Raw genomic sequence first — 16,318 nt, forward strand, 5'->3', positions numbered from 1 at the left:
AACAGGTTGGTAAAATGCAAACAAGACACAATTAAGAGAATGGATGTGAAGCAAACACTAAAACTAGTGAGAGATTAAAGTGACCTTCACAGATCAGCCAGGAAAAAACTGGTCCTCGGCTCATCTACAACTTGAGAAGCCTGCAGGAGCGTTCTGGGCTAACTCTAGTTCTGGAGCCTGACACTAGGCTCCCCTCTGCTCCCCCCACCACTCCCCCTGCTCCCCTCTGTTCAAACCAAGGATGACTTTGAACTTCTGAACTTCCCAGGTTCTAGGATTGCAGGCAAGCACCACTATGACCGGGTTTATACAGCGCTAGAGACCAGACTCAGAGTAAAGCACTCCGGCAGCGTCTGTATCTCCAGCCCTAGGTAACTGTCCTCCAGGACACGGGCTACACAAGAGACCACTCAAGGTAAGAGCTATGGGTGTGGCTTTGTACTGCGGCCACTGAAAAACCAGCTTGGTATAATAACTAATGTTCTTCATAATAACCTGGATCTCTTGAGAAGTTAAATAATTCTCCCTTATGGAAAGAAGGGAAGGGAGAGAGGAAGAGAGCACGTGCTGTGCAGTCACGCAGGCTGGAGGTCAGACCCCCTGTAACAAGCAGGGTGGCCTACGAAGGCCTCCGACTCCAGCTCCAAGGGATCCAACTCTCTTCTGACCTCCACATGCAGGGGGTCCACTCACACACACGTGCACACACACACAGGCAGACAAATGTGTGCATGTAAAACCATTTTAAAAGATTGGGATGAAGGAGACCACATAAAGGTGACATGGGCATGAATTCACATTCACTGAGATTCAACAGACCAGCAACTGCATATGTCTTTGAATAATGGAAATGGAAAAATGAAAAGCTACCAAGTTATATCAAACAAATATCATAAACCTAAAGTTTCAGGCCAGTCACAGGGCCTCGTGCCTGTAATTCTAGTACTTATTGGAGTAAGTACTAAGGCTTAGGCAAGAAGATTATTCAAGGCCAATCTGAGTTACATAATAAGATTTTATCTCTAATTACTTAAAGTCTGAAATCCTTGCATTAGGTTTGCTTATTCTTAATTTGGCATTAGCTAGCATGTTCTTCCACTGTTCTAAAGTGAGATCATCTGAACGACCAGTCAACACTTGGAAAGGTGTTCAGTCAGAACAGTCTATGACGACGAACAAACTGTCGTCACAATGATACCACAGTCCCACCAGAATGACTGCAATAGACGCTGAATTTGGGCTAGGATCTGGAACAACCTGAGAGGGTTGCACTATCTAAGGGACAGAGCTGGTACAGAAACCTCTGCAATTTTTTGACAAATGTCTTCTACAGCTGAGCAGAAAAACCCATTACTGACACTCTGCATGGGCATACACATACACACTAACACACACACTCACATTCACAGACATAGTAACATAGACACACTCACACTAACACACACTCACACAGATACATACACACACACACACAACACATTAACGCAAACACACACACACACATAAGGAAATTCATTCTTCTGTTCGTTGAAGGAGATGTTCTTTAGAATCAGTGAATTACTACACGCACCAACTGAGTCTCACAAACATGCTGAACAAAACAGCATTTGCCACTTGAGAGCCAAGCTAGGCAGAGGTGCTCTGCGGTGGGAAACTGGGAGGGGGAGCTTGCTGGTCTCTTTGGGGAGTGTTAGGGACTGAAAGGAGACACAGGAGAAAATAATTGTGTTCCATTCCTCTTCTGTTTGTTTGATTTAGTTTTTGTTTGTTTGTTTGTATGTTTGACACAGGATTTTTCTATGTAGTTCTGGCTGTTACAGAACTCATCACACTGTCCTGGAACTCACAGAGATGCACCTGTTTCTGCTTCCCATTTGTTAGTATTAAAGGTGTCCACCACCACACCCTGCTCTACTTCCTCTATTGGTTGTTTATTTCTGTTTATCAAGACACCGTTTCACTGTGTCTCAGTAGCAGCTGATTGCTCTAACTCCTACACTGGCCATGAACTCAGAGATTTGCCTCTGCCTCCCAAGTGCCAGAATTTAAAGTGGTGCACCACCATGCCTGGCATAAAGGAATGAAATGGGGGTTGGTTGGTTGGTTGGTTTTTTGAGATTTTTAAATGGGGGGGGGGGGCAGAATGACATCTTGACTACCTTTATCTCAGTCAAAAGCCTGAAAGGTGGGCACTGGCTCACACTGCCTGAAAGGCAGCCACTTAATTCCCTATGAGATCACAACAAACATGTGCTCTAGAACATAAAACAGCATCATTCCAGATTCTGACCACCCATGTGACAAAGTGTTAAGAAAAAGCATGAAGTAACTACTCTCCTCTAAAGTGAAAAAAAGAAAGGGAGACTAAGATGCCCCGGAGGGTCCACGCTACACGGTCGGGGGTGGGATACAGAATACCCTCCAGAGTATGTTCTCAGTTGAGACCTGCCCTTGGAGGAACCAGGGCTTATTTCATAAGAAGACTGGCATGGGCTCCTTTATAGGCTGCTACACTAACACAGCAGTGTACTGACAATCTTCTCCCCACAGACTTTCCTCTGTAAGCTTACAAAACAGTCACCAGTACACAAGGAAGAATTCTCAAGTTGGTACATACAGACACAGCCTACCACCTATTCACAGCTACTGCCCAACATTTTTGTTGTTGTTGTTAAGATTTATTTTATTTATTTGAGTACATGATAGCTGTCTTCAGACACACCACCAGAAGAGGGCATCAGTTCCCATTACAGATGGTTGTGAGCCACCAGGTGGTTGCTGGGAATTGAACTCAGGACCTCTGGAAGATCAGTCAGTGTCTTAACCGCTGAGCCATCATTCCAGCCCACTGCCCAATATTTTTTATCCAAATGACTTTTTTTAATTTATATTTCACCTACACATACCAACTCAATTTTGAGGTGAAAGAGACTTCAAATAGTACCGTCAGGTAACCTAGTCTATATCCACTGACTACTAGGGCTGCTATAGTCTTGAAAGTTTGCTGCCTACAAATCGCCCACCAGAGGAGGTAAGATCACTACTTATCAGGAGATTTTAAAAGCCTTTATCAGCGGGGTGTTGGTGGTGCATGACTTTAATCCCAGCACTAGAGGCAGTGCTCCTCTGAGTCTCCATAGTGAGTTCCAGGACAGCCAGGACTACACTGAAAAACCCTGTCCTCCCAAAAATTAAAAACTGTTCCCAGCGCTCTGGAGGCAGAGGCAGGCGGATTTCTGAGTTCGAGGCCAGCCTGGTCTACAGAGTGAGTTCCAGGACAGCCAGGGCTACACAGAGAAACCTGTCTNAGGCGGATTTCTGAGTTCGAGGCCAGCCTGGTCTACAGAGTGAGTTCCAGGACAGCCAGGGCTACACAGAGAAACCTGTCTCGAAAAAAACAAAACCAAAAAAAAAAAAAAAATTAAAAACTGTTTCATTACCAGCATTTGTTTCTCTAAACTGTTTAATGATAACTACATAGTCACAAGAAACACAACTAAAAATGTATAAAAGCTGTACCAATTTTTTCAAATGCATATTCAGAGTATCTCTTTACAATTCATACTGTTTTTTTAATTAGTAGAAGCCCAGCAGACTCCCTCCCTGGCCTTCCTCAGCTCAGGCTTCCCGACCCGGCTGAGGGATGACTTACTGCTAGCAGCCTTCCCTGACTGCTCCCCCGACCCCAAGATAAACCACAGTCCTACAGCCTTCGCAGCATCTTCTACCTGAGCTAGCTCAGCCTCGCTCCAACTGTGGAGCCAGAGGAAGCTGCAAGACTGATGATGATGATGATGATGATGATGATGATGATGATGATGATGATAATGCAGCTATTTATCCCAGGGTCACAGTTTTGGCATGAGCAACACAGAGACAGCTCAAACGTTAATTTATTCAGCCGCAGTTCCACAGAGGCACAGGAGACTGGAGAACCGTTCAGGCCAGTCAGTAACTCACAAAGACCTACTGACACTGCCCATCTTCCCATCTCTGCTGAAAAACAACTCCAGTCATGATGCCAATGATGGCTCTGGTAAGTTGTATCTCGTGTTTTCTCTAACCATATCTGCTCTGGGCTTTGTTTATGCAGTGGTAAGGCTCACTGACCTCTAGGCCAAACAGCTGAAGGAAGTGTGTGTGCGGTTAGAGCCTCAGAACTTCAGTTTTATTTGTTACAAGCTGTGTGCAGCCAACATCAAGTTCCCTGGCCTGTTCCCTCACTATAAAACAAGAATACACCTTACCTTGAAGTATTGTCATTCGTGGGAAATAATGTACAGAACACACCTAACCTGGTCACAATCACACCTTTTCACTAGAGACTTGTGTGGAGAATCGCCAAACTTTGGGGGCTCTGGCTAGCCACTCCCACTATTACTTTTCAATTATTTTAGTCACTCTAATGGCCTGTCAATCATAGCACAGATACAGTCTCTACAAAAACCAACAACAACAGAAATAATAATAACTTGGGGAAGGTGTGTCTAGCTGAAGCCAAAGGCAAACAAAGCAGAGTTACCCCATTAACTGTTATTAACCAAAGGGATGTGAAAAAGAAATGTGACTCTGGCATACAACCTGCACACACACTTCTGTCCCTCCCCATCCCTACCCCTCCCACCCACCTCCATTTTCATTTGTTTCCTTTTGGGAGGGAGGGATGAGGAGAAAGAGAAAGGAGGGGGAAGAAAGGGAAAGGGAGAGAGGATGAGAGGAAGACAGAGAGATGCGCGGGGGGGGGGGGGGGGATCACTAAAGTTCTCAAGTATTTAACCACCAGGTGGCAGTCTTCTGGCAGCCCTGTGCCTACAAGCACACCCTTAAAAACAGCTACAACTGCTATCAACTCTTTTCAGTTAACCATACTGTTGGCACTAGATATTCTAAGTTTAGAATATCTGCCTCGATTGCAAAAGCAAATAAATCCTGTATATGATTTGCATCAACATTTAAATTTTTTAAAACATCAAGTGTTCACAATAATATAATCAGAATACTCACAGCAACGCAGTGAGTAAAAATGAAACAGCAATGGTATGAAACCAGCCAGAAGCCCTGGCCGATCAGGTGTGTGTCCACAGGACTGAGCACCTACAGACTGCAGAGGAAAGCATGCAAGCTCCAGCAGACACCCAGGGCAATATTTACAGCAGCAGGATGCACACTGGCTAGAACCACAAGCCAAACAGGCTCACTAATTGGGGGGGGGGGGGGGGGGGAATGATCGCCTATTATATTCACCCAGTAGAATACACACAAACAAACCAAACACAGCACACAGGGCCAGCTGTCCTGACAACCAAGCCTACACACGGGCAGGCACCAGTCACCAGTCACCAGACACTGCATTACTTCATTCACACAAAAACTCAGAAACGGGGAAACTGCCCAGCAGTACCGCTGTGCATCCTCACACATACACACAACTCCACAACAACCCTCTCCAGATGGGGAGAAGTGGGATGCTCGGTAGTTCATTGTTTTGGTTTTGGTTTTTTGGTGCCAGGGTCTCACTGTGTAGCTGAGGCTCACAATCTTCCTGCCTCTTTCCTCCCAAACCCTTGTATTACAGGCATAGACACAGCCAGCTAACTGCGCAAGGCTGTTATCACCCAGAAATAAGTCCTGTATACAGAGGCCTGTACAAACTACTGTTATGAATTTTACCCAAATAAATACAGAATCAAAAATAAGTCAAGTTTTTTTATAAATGAAAATGATACAAATTTAAAGTTTACAATAATAAAAAAAAATCAGTAACGACTGAACACTAGCAGATCTGTGCATGCACCATAACCAAAGAACCAGACCCCAACGCAAACCACTCACATCTTAAGAAACAGGGCTACACGCAGTGCCACATGTACCTGCTGGGAAACAAACTTACCAAGGAATTCTTAATCACTTCACTCCTATAAAATTCTGGAAAAGAAGAAAAAGAACAGTAAGTGATAGGAAAGACAAGCTCATTAAGCAATGTAAATCTCTGGTGCTCTAGGAAGAAGTCTAAAATGATCCAGCGCCTGCCATCTTTACCAATAAGAATATTAAGTAAAAGTCTCTTAAGGGGAAAACCATCAGTGAAGCAGACCACAAATTGTTCAGATTTAATCTCGGAATTGTTACCTGTCTCCTTCTACAGCACATTCTAATTAAGCCCTTAAAAATCCAAACTTTCTCCTTTTCCCATTTCCACTCACTCCTTTCTTTTCATGTGTACACAATGAGTGTGTGTGTTTGTGTGTGTGTGTGTGTGTGTGTGTGGTCCTTCAGGGGGCGGAGGTAAGGTCAGAAGTTTTTCCCTAGTCTCTTTAAGGCAGGATATCTCAATCAAGCCCAAACCTCTTCTGCACAGCTCGTGTGGCCAGCCAGCTGGCTCTGGGGGTCCATCTCCACTTACTGGGGCTAGATTACAGTGGACTGCCACACCCCCCTGCACCCAGGCGGGTCCTGGGGATCCATCTCCACCTACTGGGGCTAGATTACAGTGGACTGCCACACCCCCTGCACCCAGGCGGGTCCTGGGAATTTAAACTCCAGTTCTCATCTGTCTAGCAAGTACTTTAACCTCTGACTCCCAATCCCCCATTTCCAGTTTCTATGACTGATTCTCTCTGCTCTTCAGGCACCTCTAGAACATTCCCTCATAGGAGTGTAGAATGAATACCAACTTAGAAACCACGTGACCCAAGCTTTATTTGTGCTTGTTGCTAACATTCTACCTCTTCAACTTCATCAGGCCCTTTCTCAACTTGGAAATTTTGGATAATTGAAGTTCTTCTGTAAGCATTAAAATTTCATGATTCCAGGGCTGGAGAGATAGCTAAGAGCACTGACTACTCTTCAAGAGGTCCTGGGTTCAAGTTCCAGCACCCACACAGTGGCTCACAACCACCTGATTTCCTCTTTTGGTGTGTGTAAAGACAAAACACTCATATACATTAATTAAATAAACATTTAAATTTTTTTCATGATTCCATAAACCTTCATATATAGCAGCAAATGTTCCAAAACCAAAAATAAATAAATAAAATAAAATAGAACTGTGCTATAGATCCTGGTAGACATTCCCGACAACCCTCCAGTGCTCTGCAGCCACCTACCCAGATTATCTCCATGCCACTGTTAATGCAGACCCTAGGGACTCCTGGAGACCCCTGTTGCTACAGGACAGTGTTTCCCGCGTGTGATCCACACACTACCGGTACTTGAGATGAACTAAGGCGTGATAAAGCATGGACAAAGGCCTTTTTCCACTGATTGCAACGTGTGCCTGGACACTCCATTTGTTACTGTGGGCCCAAACCCTACCACTACCTCATGGCTCAGAACTGTCCCTGGCACAGGGACAGACACTCAGCCAATTTTGTTTCTATGAATGGACAATGACATGCCCAGGGAGCGCACTGATGTCCACCTTTTGGGGGAAGCTCTCCCTCCCTCCCGGCAGCTCTGGTGTTAAGGCACTTCCTCGTGGACGGGCTGCCTGTGCTACTTCACCCTCATCTTCCACACAAAAGGGCACTTACCGTATGTTTTGAGAACTTCTCACAACACATTAAGGGCAGAAACAGGTTCTGCCAGAGGATTTACAGCAGGATCCAATGTTTCTAATTAAGCTAGCAATGTTTATCTTAGGTTTCAGCTTTAGGCTACTTACATTCACTAGCTGAATGGTGGTTTGATTTTTTTTAATCATGAATAACTATTTGTGGTAAGTTATCTCCGGTGATTAAATGAGCCAATTCAATCCTTAAAGTACATAAAGGCAGGTTTATTGAGAAGCAGCTCTCTGGTGGGTTCACTGGTCCCGAAGAACAAGGCCAGGGAGACAGAGGGAAGGGGGAAGAGAAAGAGAGAAAGAGTGTGTGCACCGCAGGGACAGAGACCAAAATGTCTGATTTATAAAGGAAAGAGCTTGTGGGGGAGGGGAAGCCCAGCCCCACAGAGGGGACGGGCATGCCAGCCATGCCCTGTAAAGAGCAGGGACTGAGGGATGCGGGATTTATACATTTTGGTATATAAAATGTGTTCTAGGTATAAATCCCAACAGTATAGAATAAGAAAAGAAAATTCTATCATTTTAAAAGGGAACATCCTGAAGTTGCTATGAATTTTAGCATCTTTCAGATAATGCTAGAAATAAACAGTCTTTTAAAGATATATAACCTAAACTGTGTGGCTATAGAGAAGAAACTGTTAGAAACAAAACTGCGAGACCCACTAACAAATGGGTTCCATGTTAGCTATGACAGATAAGTCACTCTCTGACTAAACTGTGTGATCCCATCACTCAAGGAAGAGTCATTTCCCAGGCTCCCTACAACTCCAACTCTCAAACACCCATCATACACTGCAGCCACTTATGATACCAAATGATCCCAAGTGTACCTGCCATACATGTATGCATACTTACATACATACATACATACACACACATATACATACATACATACATGCATACATACATACAAACAAACAAAACAAGATTTTTTTTTTAGAGATTTATTTATTTATTATATGTAAGTACACTGTAGGTATCGTCAGACACTCCAGAAGAGGTGTTACGGATGGTTGTAAGCCACCATGTGGTTGCTGGGATTTGAACTCCGGACCTTCAGAAGAGCAGTCGGGTGCTCTTACCCACTGAGCCATCTCACCAGCCCACAAAACAAGATTTTAAAGGAGTCTCCCTGTGCCTTCGTTTGTCTGGTTATGGGGGTTGGTTCCTATTGCCACTGTCTGTGGTCTTGAACCAAACCCAGGGCCTCACACATACAATGCCAAAGCTCCCCCAATCTAGCTCTACTCCTAGCCCTGAGACTTTTTTTTAAACACGGTATTTTTTACTTTCTAAGTTAATACATGTTATTTATTACTTACTTAACCGCATTCATTTTGTTTTACTTTGTTATAAGAATGTACTGCTTTTTTTTGGGGGGGGGTGGTTCGAGACAGGGTTTCTCTGTGTAGCCCTGGCTGTCCTGGAACTCACTTTGCAGACCAGGCTGGCCTCAAACTCAGAAATCCACTTGCCTCTGCCTCCCAAGTGCTGGGGTTAAAGGCATGCGCCACCACATGTATTGCTTAAAGGTGGTGAGAAACTCGGCTGGGAGCATCAGGGCCATGGTGGAGCATTTGCCTCACTTGTATGAGGCCCTCTCTTCAATCCCAGTGACAGACTAAAGAGATTTAAATATGAAAAGCAAAATTAGTGAGAAGACAACAAGGGTATATTTTAATTCTTTTGAAAAAAAAATGATTCAGCTTCTCCTGATTCAGCTTCTCCTGCAAAGTACCTAAGTTAAGTAGTTCCCATAGAACAGCGCTCCACTGCTAAGAGAGGAGTAGTTCTCACAGAACAGCGCTCCACTGCTAAGAGAGGAACAGGGTTATTTCTTCTAAAAGGTTGAGTGGGCGACTCTGTACATAAGCCAAAGGAGGCAATGTGCCATGTCCACTAGTGTTCCAAACTAGACAGGCTGACCAAAAGGACAGAACCCAACACAAGGGCCATAGTCCCTGTGAAGAGAGAGATCAGAGGGTGTGAGCCAATCTCCAAACACTAATCCTGACCTATGCCACCGTCCTGTCCGGTATAGAGTAGCAGAACAGAAACAGGGCTTGAAAACAATGAATACGGAATTTTAAGAATAAAACACACTCAGCCCTTAGTCTCTCGTGTAATAGTAATGACCTATGCAGGGCTAGAGAGATGGCACAGAGGTTAAGAGCATTGACTGTTCTTCCAGAAGTCCTGAGTTCAATTCCCAGCAACCACATGATGGCTCACAACCATCTGTAATGGGATCTGGTGCTCTCTTCTGGTGTGTCTGAACACAGCAACATTGTACTCATATGCATTAGATAAATCTTTAAAACAAAAAAAAGATGAATGACCTATGCAGTCATCAATAGTCAATCATCATCTCGTTCCCTTCGTGAGCAAAGCAGCCCCAGAAGACACCAGGCAGTTGTGAGGCACACATTAAATACTAGGTTAAAAACACCTTATGAGCCACAGTGTCTATTAATAAACTTCTACTCATTTTATTCTTTTCATGTGAATAAAGTCATATGCCAAGGAGATCCTCAAAGGGTCCTATCAGAGCCTTATGTCCCCTTGGATCACTACATACAAGAGCTTTTCTAGACAGCCATGCCCACGCCGAAAGACCAGAACAGCCATGCTCACATTAAAGGACCAGGAAGCCATGCTCATACCTTAATGATGAGACAGCCGTGCTCACACCTAAAGGGCCAACAATGAAGAGCCTGCAGAGCGTGATCCCAATGGCCCAGACTGGCTGGCATGCTACACTGCTTCATTCAGTAAATGTTTATGAAGAGCCTCGACCTCACTCCTAATAGGAGATATATAAGTTTAAGCTAAATGGCAAAACTATTTTTCACCTATCTGACTAACAAGGACTCAAGGGCTTACACTGATAAGGCTGTAGGGAAAAGACACACATAAAACAATTCCCACCCAATACAATTTTGCAATACCTACCAAAACAGAGCATACTTTCTCAGTGTCCCAAGAACTCCACTCCCTAGAACTTACCCTACGGTCTGACTAACACAAAACAATGCACTAGTAAAAATTAGTTAATGCAGCAAGAGACAAAATAACCTAAAAGTCCACCACAGGGCCAACTACAGACACCATAGAGCAGCGAGTCAATGCAAAGCCAGAAGCAGTGCATCAGAGACGTCCTCTAGGGCAGACATATAAAGTGAAAAGCACCAAGGGCACAGTATCTGTGCACACGTGCCATCTGTGAGGGAACTGCTGGGAATGGAGGAAGAACAGCTTAGCTTTCTTCTGTTTCTGCAAATAATTTAGGAACGACAAATGGGAAACAGATAGCAGCAGTTACCAGGACAAAAAGGGAAACAACTTGATGGGACACTGATGAAAGGTAGTTTTAATATAAACCTCCACTTATGTTTTGAAACACAGACTGCATTATCTACCCCAAAAAAATTAAACTGAAAATAAATGGAGGGAAAGGGAGGAGAGAGAAGATGCACCTGGCATCTTCTAATAACCAAGTCAGAGTGGTTAAAATGACATAAAAATGTCTGTCCCTGTGGACCTTACTCCTACAGGAAGGAACGAGACCTTAACTAAACACACCAATGCCGGGTGATCATAAATAACTATGGGGAAGAATTAAGAAAGAAACAACAGACAAAGCAACAACAAACAAACAAAAAGCCCAGCAAACAGAGGGTCAACATCACAGAGTGGCTCTGAGAAACATGCGGAGTCAAGACCAGCGGGAATGTGGAAGGGCTTGTTTGCTAGCTCAGTACCAGGAGGAAGGTGTTCAGGCCAAAGTGCAGACCAAGTGCAAAGCATTAGTTACACAGAAGAAAAGGAGACGGTCAAGACACGGTGTGGCTGGAGCAGAGAAAGCAGAAGAAAGGCTAGGCCTTCGGGGATCGTTTCTATAGTTCACTACCAGCAAACGGTGAAGAGCAGCAGGACATTCTGAGCAGTGACATAGGACACAAGGATCATGGCCTTATTCAGAATGAGCTAAGAAACCACACCAGCATTTTTTGGAGACAGATAGCATAATCTTTCATTTGCAAGGAGTCTGGGTTGAAGACCAGCTGGGAGGGAGGGCATGCGTGGGCAGACTGTCGGTGGGCCTTCTGCCATCCATGCAAGGGAGGGCAGTGGCATAGAGCTACAAAGAAGCCTGCAGACAGGCTGGCTGTGGGGACTAGAGGGAGAAGGCAATCCACCATGGCCCCTGGGTTGTAGCCCTGGAAATGGAGTTGTCGTTTTCTAACAGAAAAACATAAGGTCAGTGAGCTGGCACATCAGAGACTCAGTCTTGAACATACCAAGTTTAAGTCACCTACTGACTCCAAAGGAGACACAGAGCAGGCAACTGGCTAGAGGACGTGACCTCAGAGGAAAGGTCACCCGAGGATGAGTCTTGGGTGAAAGCAAAGGACTGCAAGGCTCTGCCCTAATGGATTCCTACTAGCTGGAAGTCGGAAGAGGACAGGCCCTGAGCACTTCCCAGGGGAGAAAATAACTATGGCTAAAACAGATGGGAGAGGCCGGCGATCCAGCTCAGCAGTTAAGAGCACATACTGCTCTTACAGGAGTTCACCAGCCGGCCTGCTCACAGCATCCACTAACTCCAATCCCAGAAGGTCCCACACCTTCTTCTCACCTCTGAGACATCTGCACTGCCTGGTCACACATTCCCCAGACAGACGCATGAAATTTTAAAATATAAATCTTTTAAAAAATAAATAAATAGATAAACCCTCTGGCTGGGTGCGGTGGCTCATAGTTGCCGTCAAAACACTTGGGAGGCCAGACCACCAGGAGTTTGAGGCAAGACTGGCCTACACAGTAAGGTCTCGGCCAGCCTGTGCTACAGAGAGACCTTGACTCGGAAATAAAATAAAACTACAAATGTAAAACTTCTAAGGTTAAGAGGGAACCAGGATTAAAAGTGAGCCTCCATTCACCAAAACAGGCTTTGTTCCCAACAAGCATCAACACTATTTGGAGTGGATGACCTTAAATGTAGATAATCTCCTGTAGAAAACTAAAAAGATATATATAGTCCCCGTGTCTTCTTGGGATCTACTATGAATTCAGATAAGATAAAAGAGTAACTGAGAAGCCAACATTTCTGATATCCTTAAAAAAAAAAAAAAAAAAAAGTCTTGTAAAACTGGGAGATTAACTAGATAGGAAAGCGGTTTAGGAAGGAGAGCCAATCAGCCTTTGTGGCTGTTCTGCACCAAAGGTCACAGAAGGACCATGACATACTGATGACTAACCAGGATTACTAGACGACTCTCCAGCTTCTGTGATGAGTTACAAGAGCTCAAAAGACCACTCCGTTCCATCACGACTGGCTGGAGCAGAAAGATGCCTCACAAGTCACCAGGCATCTCACTGTAAAGATGAATTAACCAAACCTCACCAGGGGAAATGCAGCCCTAAGAGGTTTCTGAAGAAGTAGACTGTGGGTGAACCCTGGCACTGCTATCCCCTATGTGCATTAATGGTCTTCTCACTGGTAACCTCAAGAAAACCTCAGGACTTTCAAAAAGCTGCAATCACCAGGCCAGATGTGGGAACCACGCCTTTAACCCCAGCACTTGCGGGAGGAAGAAGGAGGCAGATCACTGTGAGTTCTGGGTCAGCATGGCCAATGCAGTGAGTTCTAAGCCGGCCAGGGGGAGAAAAGAAATTGAAGCCAGAGACAAAAGAGCAAAGACAGTCATTCTGTTTCCATCTTTACATCACAGTCACCAGCAGTCCCTTGGCTGCTTTTTTTTAGAAACCAGTCTAATTAACACTGCAATCCCAATAACAATGGCCACCATTTTCCAAATTGCCAGAAGACACTAAGTAAAAGGACTCTATCCAGCTTGGGCATAGTGAGCATGGCTCTGGCAGGCCTTGCTCTTCTCCCCATCCCCTCTGCCTTGCTAAGAACCAATAGATTGCATTCCTAAAGCTACCATCAAGGTCTATTCCCTCATTTGTCCACTCCCTCTACCTGACACTGACCACCAAAGTATTGAAATCCAGCAGTCAAAAGCCCCCTTCGGCTTCCTGTATTAGCATGCCCAATTAAAATTAAACGCCTCATCCTAACACAGGGTTTCCCTTATACGATTTCCCTATGGGCCAAGTCTATCTCCTCGATATCCAGAAGTAGTACCTTGTTGTCCCAATCTTTTTTTCAAAATAAGAGTTCACTACCTCTTATTAAAGTATTCACTGCCGGGCGTGGTGGCGCACGCCTTTAATCCCAGCACTCGGGGGGGGGGGGGGGAGTGGATTTCTGAGTTCGAGGCCAGCCTGGTCTACAAAGTGAGTTCCAGGACAGCCAGAGCTACACAGAGAAACCCTGTCTCCAAAAACAAAAAAAAAACAAAAAACAAAAAAAAAAGTATTCACTGTCTTTTGTTTGCATAGTCTAATAAAGGCAACTTCTCAAACATGATCCAAAAAAAAAAAAAAAAACCCGTCTCACCTAGTTAGAAGACATGGTTATCACTGTTGGGTCTCAAACCAGAGAAAAACTACCAAGGTACCCATTTAACCTATCAAAGTGGATGCTGGCTGCCAGGCTCTCCCTGCATCCCTCAGTCCTATTACAGACCGCCTGGCTGGCATACCCCACACCCTACTCTAAACCTCTCCAGCTGGCCTGCCCTATATATTCCAACCGTTTCGGTTACCTGGCGTTTTTCCATCTACCCTTTACCCTCCTGGCCTCTTGGTCTGGCTCTCCTCTCTCTTCTCCTTGTCCTCATATGCCCCGCCCCCCGCAAGGCCATGCCCACTTGGGACTCTTCCAGATGTCCCTGCATCTGGCTATGCTCCCCTTTTGTCTACAATAAACCTTCTCCTGCACCATACCTAGGAACAGCCATGCCCTTTCCTTCTTATTTCTTGTTTTCGTTTAATCTCCAGAAACCTTTCTTCCAAAGCATGAAGCCAGAGGCTGAGAGAGAGCCACTGAGGCAGAGTGACTGTCCTCCTGGTTTTCAATCCCAAGCCGACGGCAGGAATAACACTGAGCCCTGGTCTTCTTGCACCATGCCACCTAAGCCATGGCACCCTACCACTTCCCACTCAGTGTGAGTCCCAAAGATGACTGTGATCTGGAATCAAATAACTGATCTCCTTTTAAACTGCCACTTCTAGAAGATTCCACAATGTAATATAAAAATAAATTGGAGGCTGGAGAGATGGCTCAGTGGTGAAGAGCACTTGTTCTTGCAGAGGATCAGAGTTCAGTTCCCAGCAGCCACACGGTGGTTTAGCACCAGCTATCACTCCAGTTCCAGGAAATCTGATGACGCTTCTGTCCTCTACGGGCACCAAGCACACAGACGGCGTATGTACGCACATGCAGGCCAAATGTAAAATAAAATTAATAAATCTAAGAAAACAAAACAGAATTGGAAGAAACCAGGCTATTCTTCTGAAAATGACCCCATATACATAAATCTAAGTATGGGAAGATACAAACTTGTTTTCATAAACTTGGTCACTAGAAAGGGAAATATGTTAAAGAAATGTAAAACTAGTATAAGATACTGAACTCCCATCATGTGTTTTAAATGATAGGGACTGGAATAGTATCCATACCATTCATGAAGAGGAAACAAACTTACTTAGCAACTGGAATAGTAACTCTAACACTAATAAAAGGGAGACAAACTTACCGAAGTAAGGCTTGCACCCTAGAGCGTACCCACTGGCCATGGCTCTAGCAGACACCACTTGAGACTGCAAACGTGGCTGAGCTTTCTAGTGAGCAGTAGAAGGCAGCACTGCAAGCTGCTTCCGTTACAAGCCTACAGACATGACTGACCAGGAGGGTCCCTTACCTTTAAAGATTTTCTCATTCTCACACAAATGAAGAGTGAAGTAGGTATCCAGAAGCTGATGGCCATTTCTATTAACAATGTTCCGAGCAGCAATGTTCCGGAGATGTCGAAGACGACGCTAAAACATAATCAGAGGTGAACAGGCATTCAGTCTTTAGTCCTCTTATGTTTGGGGAGTAGCAGTGTCAAAATAATAATAATAATAATAATAATAATAATAATAATAAAATGTTGTCCCAGGCACTTCTTGTTGAGCCCATAACATGACCCAGTCTTCTATTTATGCCTCAGCACGTCCTCCACCATACAGGAAATAAACTTTCCTCATCTCACTCAAAGAGCAGTTATGAGCATGGAATGGAAACAAATAGGAAATCCTTTTGCTCTGTGTATGCAGATGTCTGTGTGTGCATGTGTGGGTGTATGCAGTGGAGCTCAATGTTGAGTGTCTTCTTCAATCACTTCTTCACTTTATTCCAGGGCTCTGGCTGTCTCTATCTTCCCAGAGACGAGACTACTGAAGCACACTCCCACAGGGACACACAACCACACCTAGCTCTTTGCATGGCTGCTGGGAACCCAAACTCATGTTCACGTGGCAACCAACTAATCCTTCTTCTCAGCCCCAGAAATGTTTTTGAAAAGCACAGATATTGTGTATGCGAAAACACCTGCAAAAGAGTGTTCATAGCCCCAGGACATAAACTAAATAGGAAGTTGATTCCCCTCACCTGAAAGGCTTCAGATAGTTATGATAAATATATACAAATGATCTGGTTCAGCCTAGATACCAGATCATTTGTACAACTCTAAGAGGCCATAGACAAGAAAGAAAGAAAGAAAGAAAGAAAGAAAGAAAGAAAGAAAGAAAGAAAGAGAGAGAGAGAGAGAGAGAGAGAGAGAGAGAGAGAGAGAGAGA

General features: G+C 44.5%; 1 protein-coding gene across 1 annotated transcript in view; it reads right to left on the reverse strand.

Moving 5' to 3' along the window:
* The window catches only part of Uvrag (UV radiation resistance associated), a 267,126-nt gene that overhangs the window by 222,318 nt on the left and 28,490 nt on the right, over nt 1–16,318 (reverse strand). The window contains exons 2-3 of the mRNA XM_021197047.1: nt 15,400–15,517; nt 5,891–5,925 (exon numbers count right to left, since the gene is read on the reverse strand). Coding sequence (XP_021052706.1) covers nt 5,891–5,925; nt 15,400–15,517 — 153 coding nt within the window. The remainder of the gene's footprint in view (nt 1–5,890; nt 5,926–15,399; nt 15,518–16,318) is intronic.

This window comes from Mus pahari, chromosome 1 (genome assembly GCF_900095145.1).
Source record: "Mus pahari chromosome 1, PAHARI_EIJ_v1.1, whole genome shotgun sequence".
Classification (NCBI taxonomy): Eukaryota; Metazoa; Chordata; class Mammalia; order Rodentia; family Muridae; genus Mus; species Mus pahari.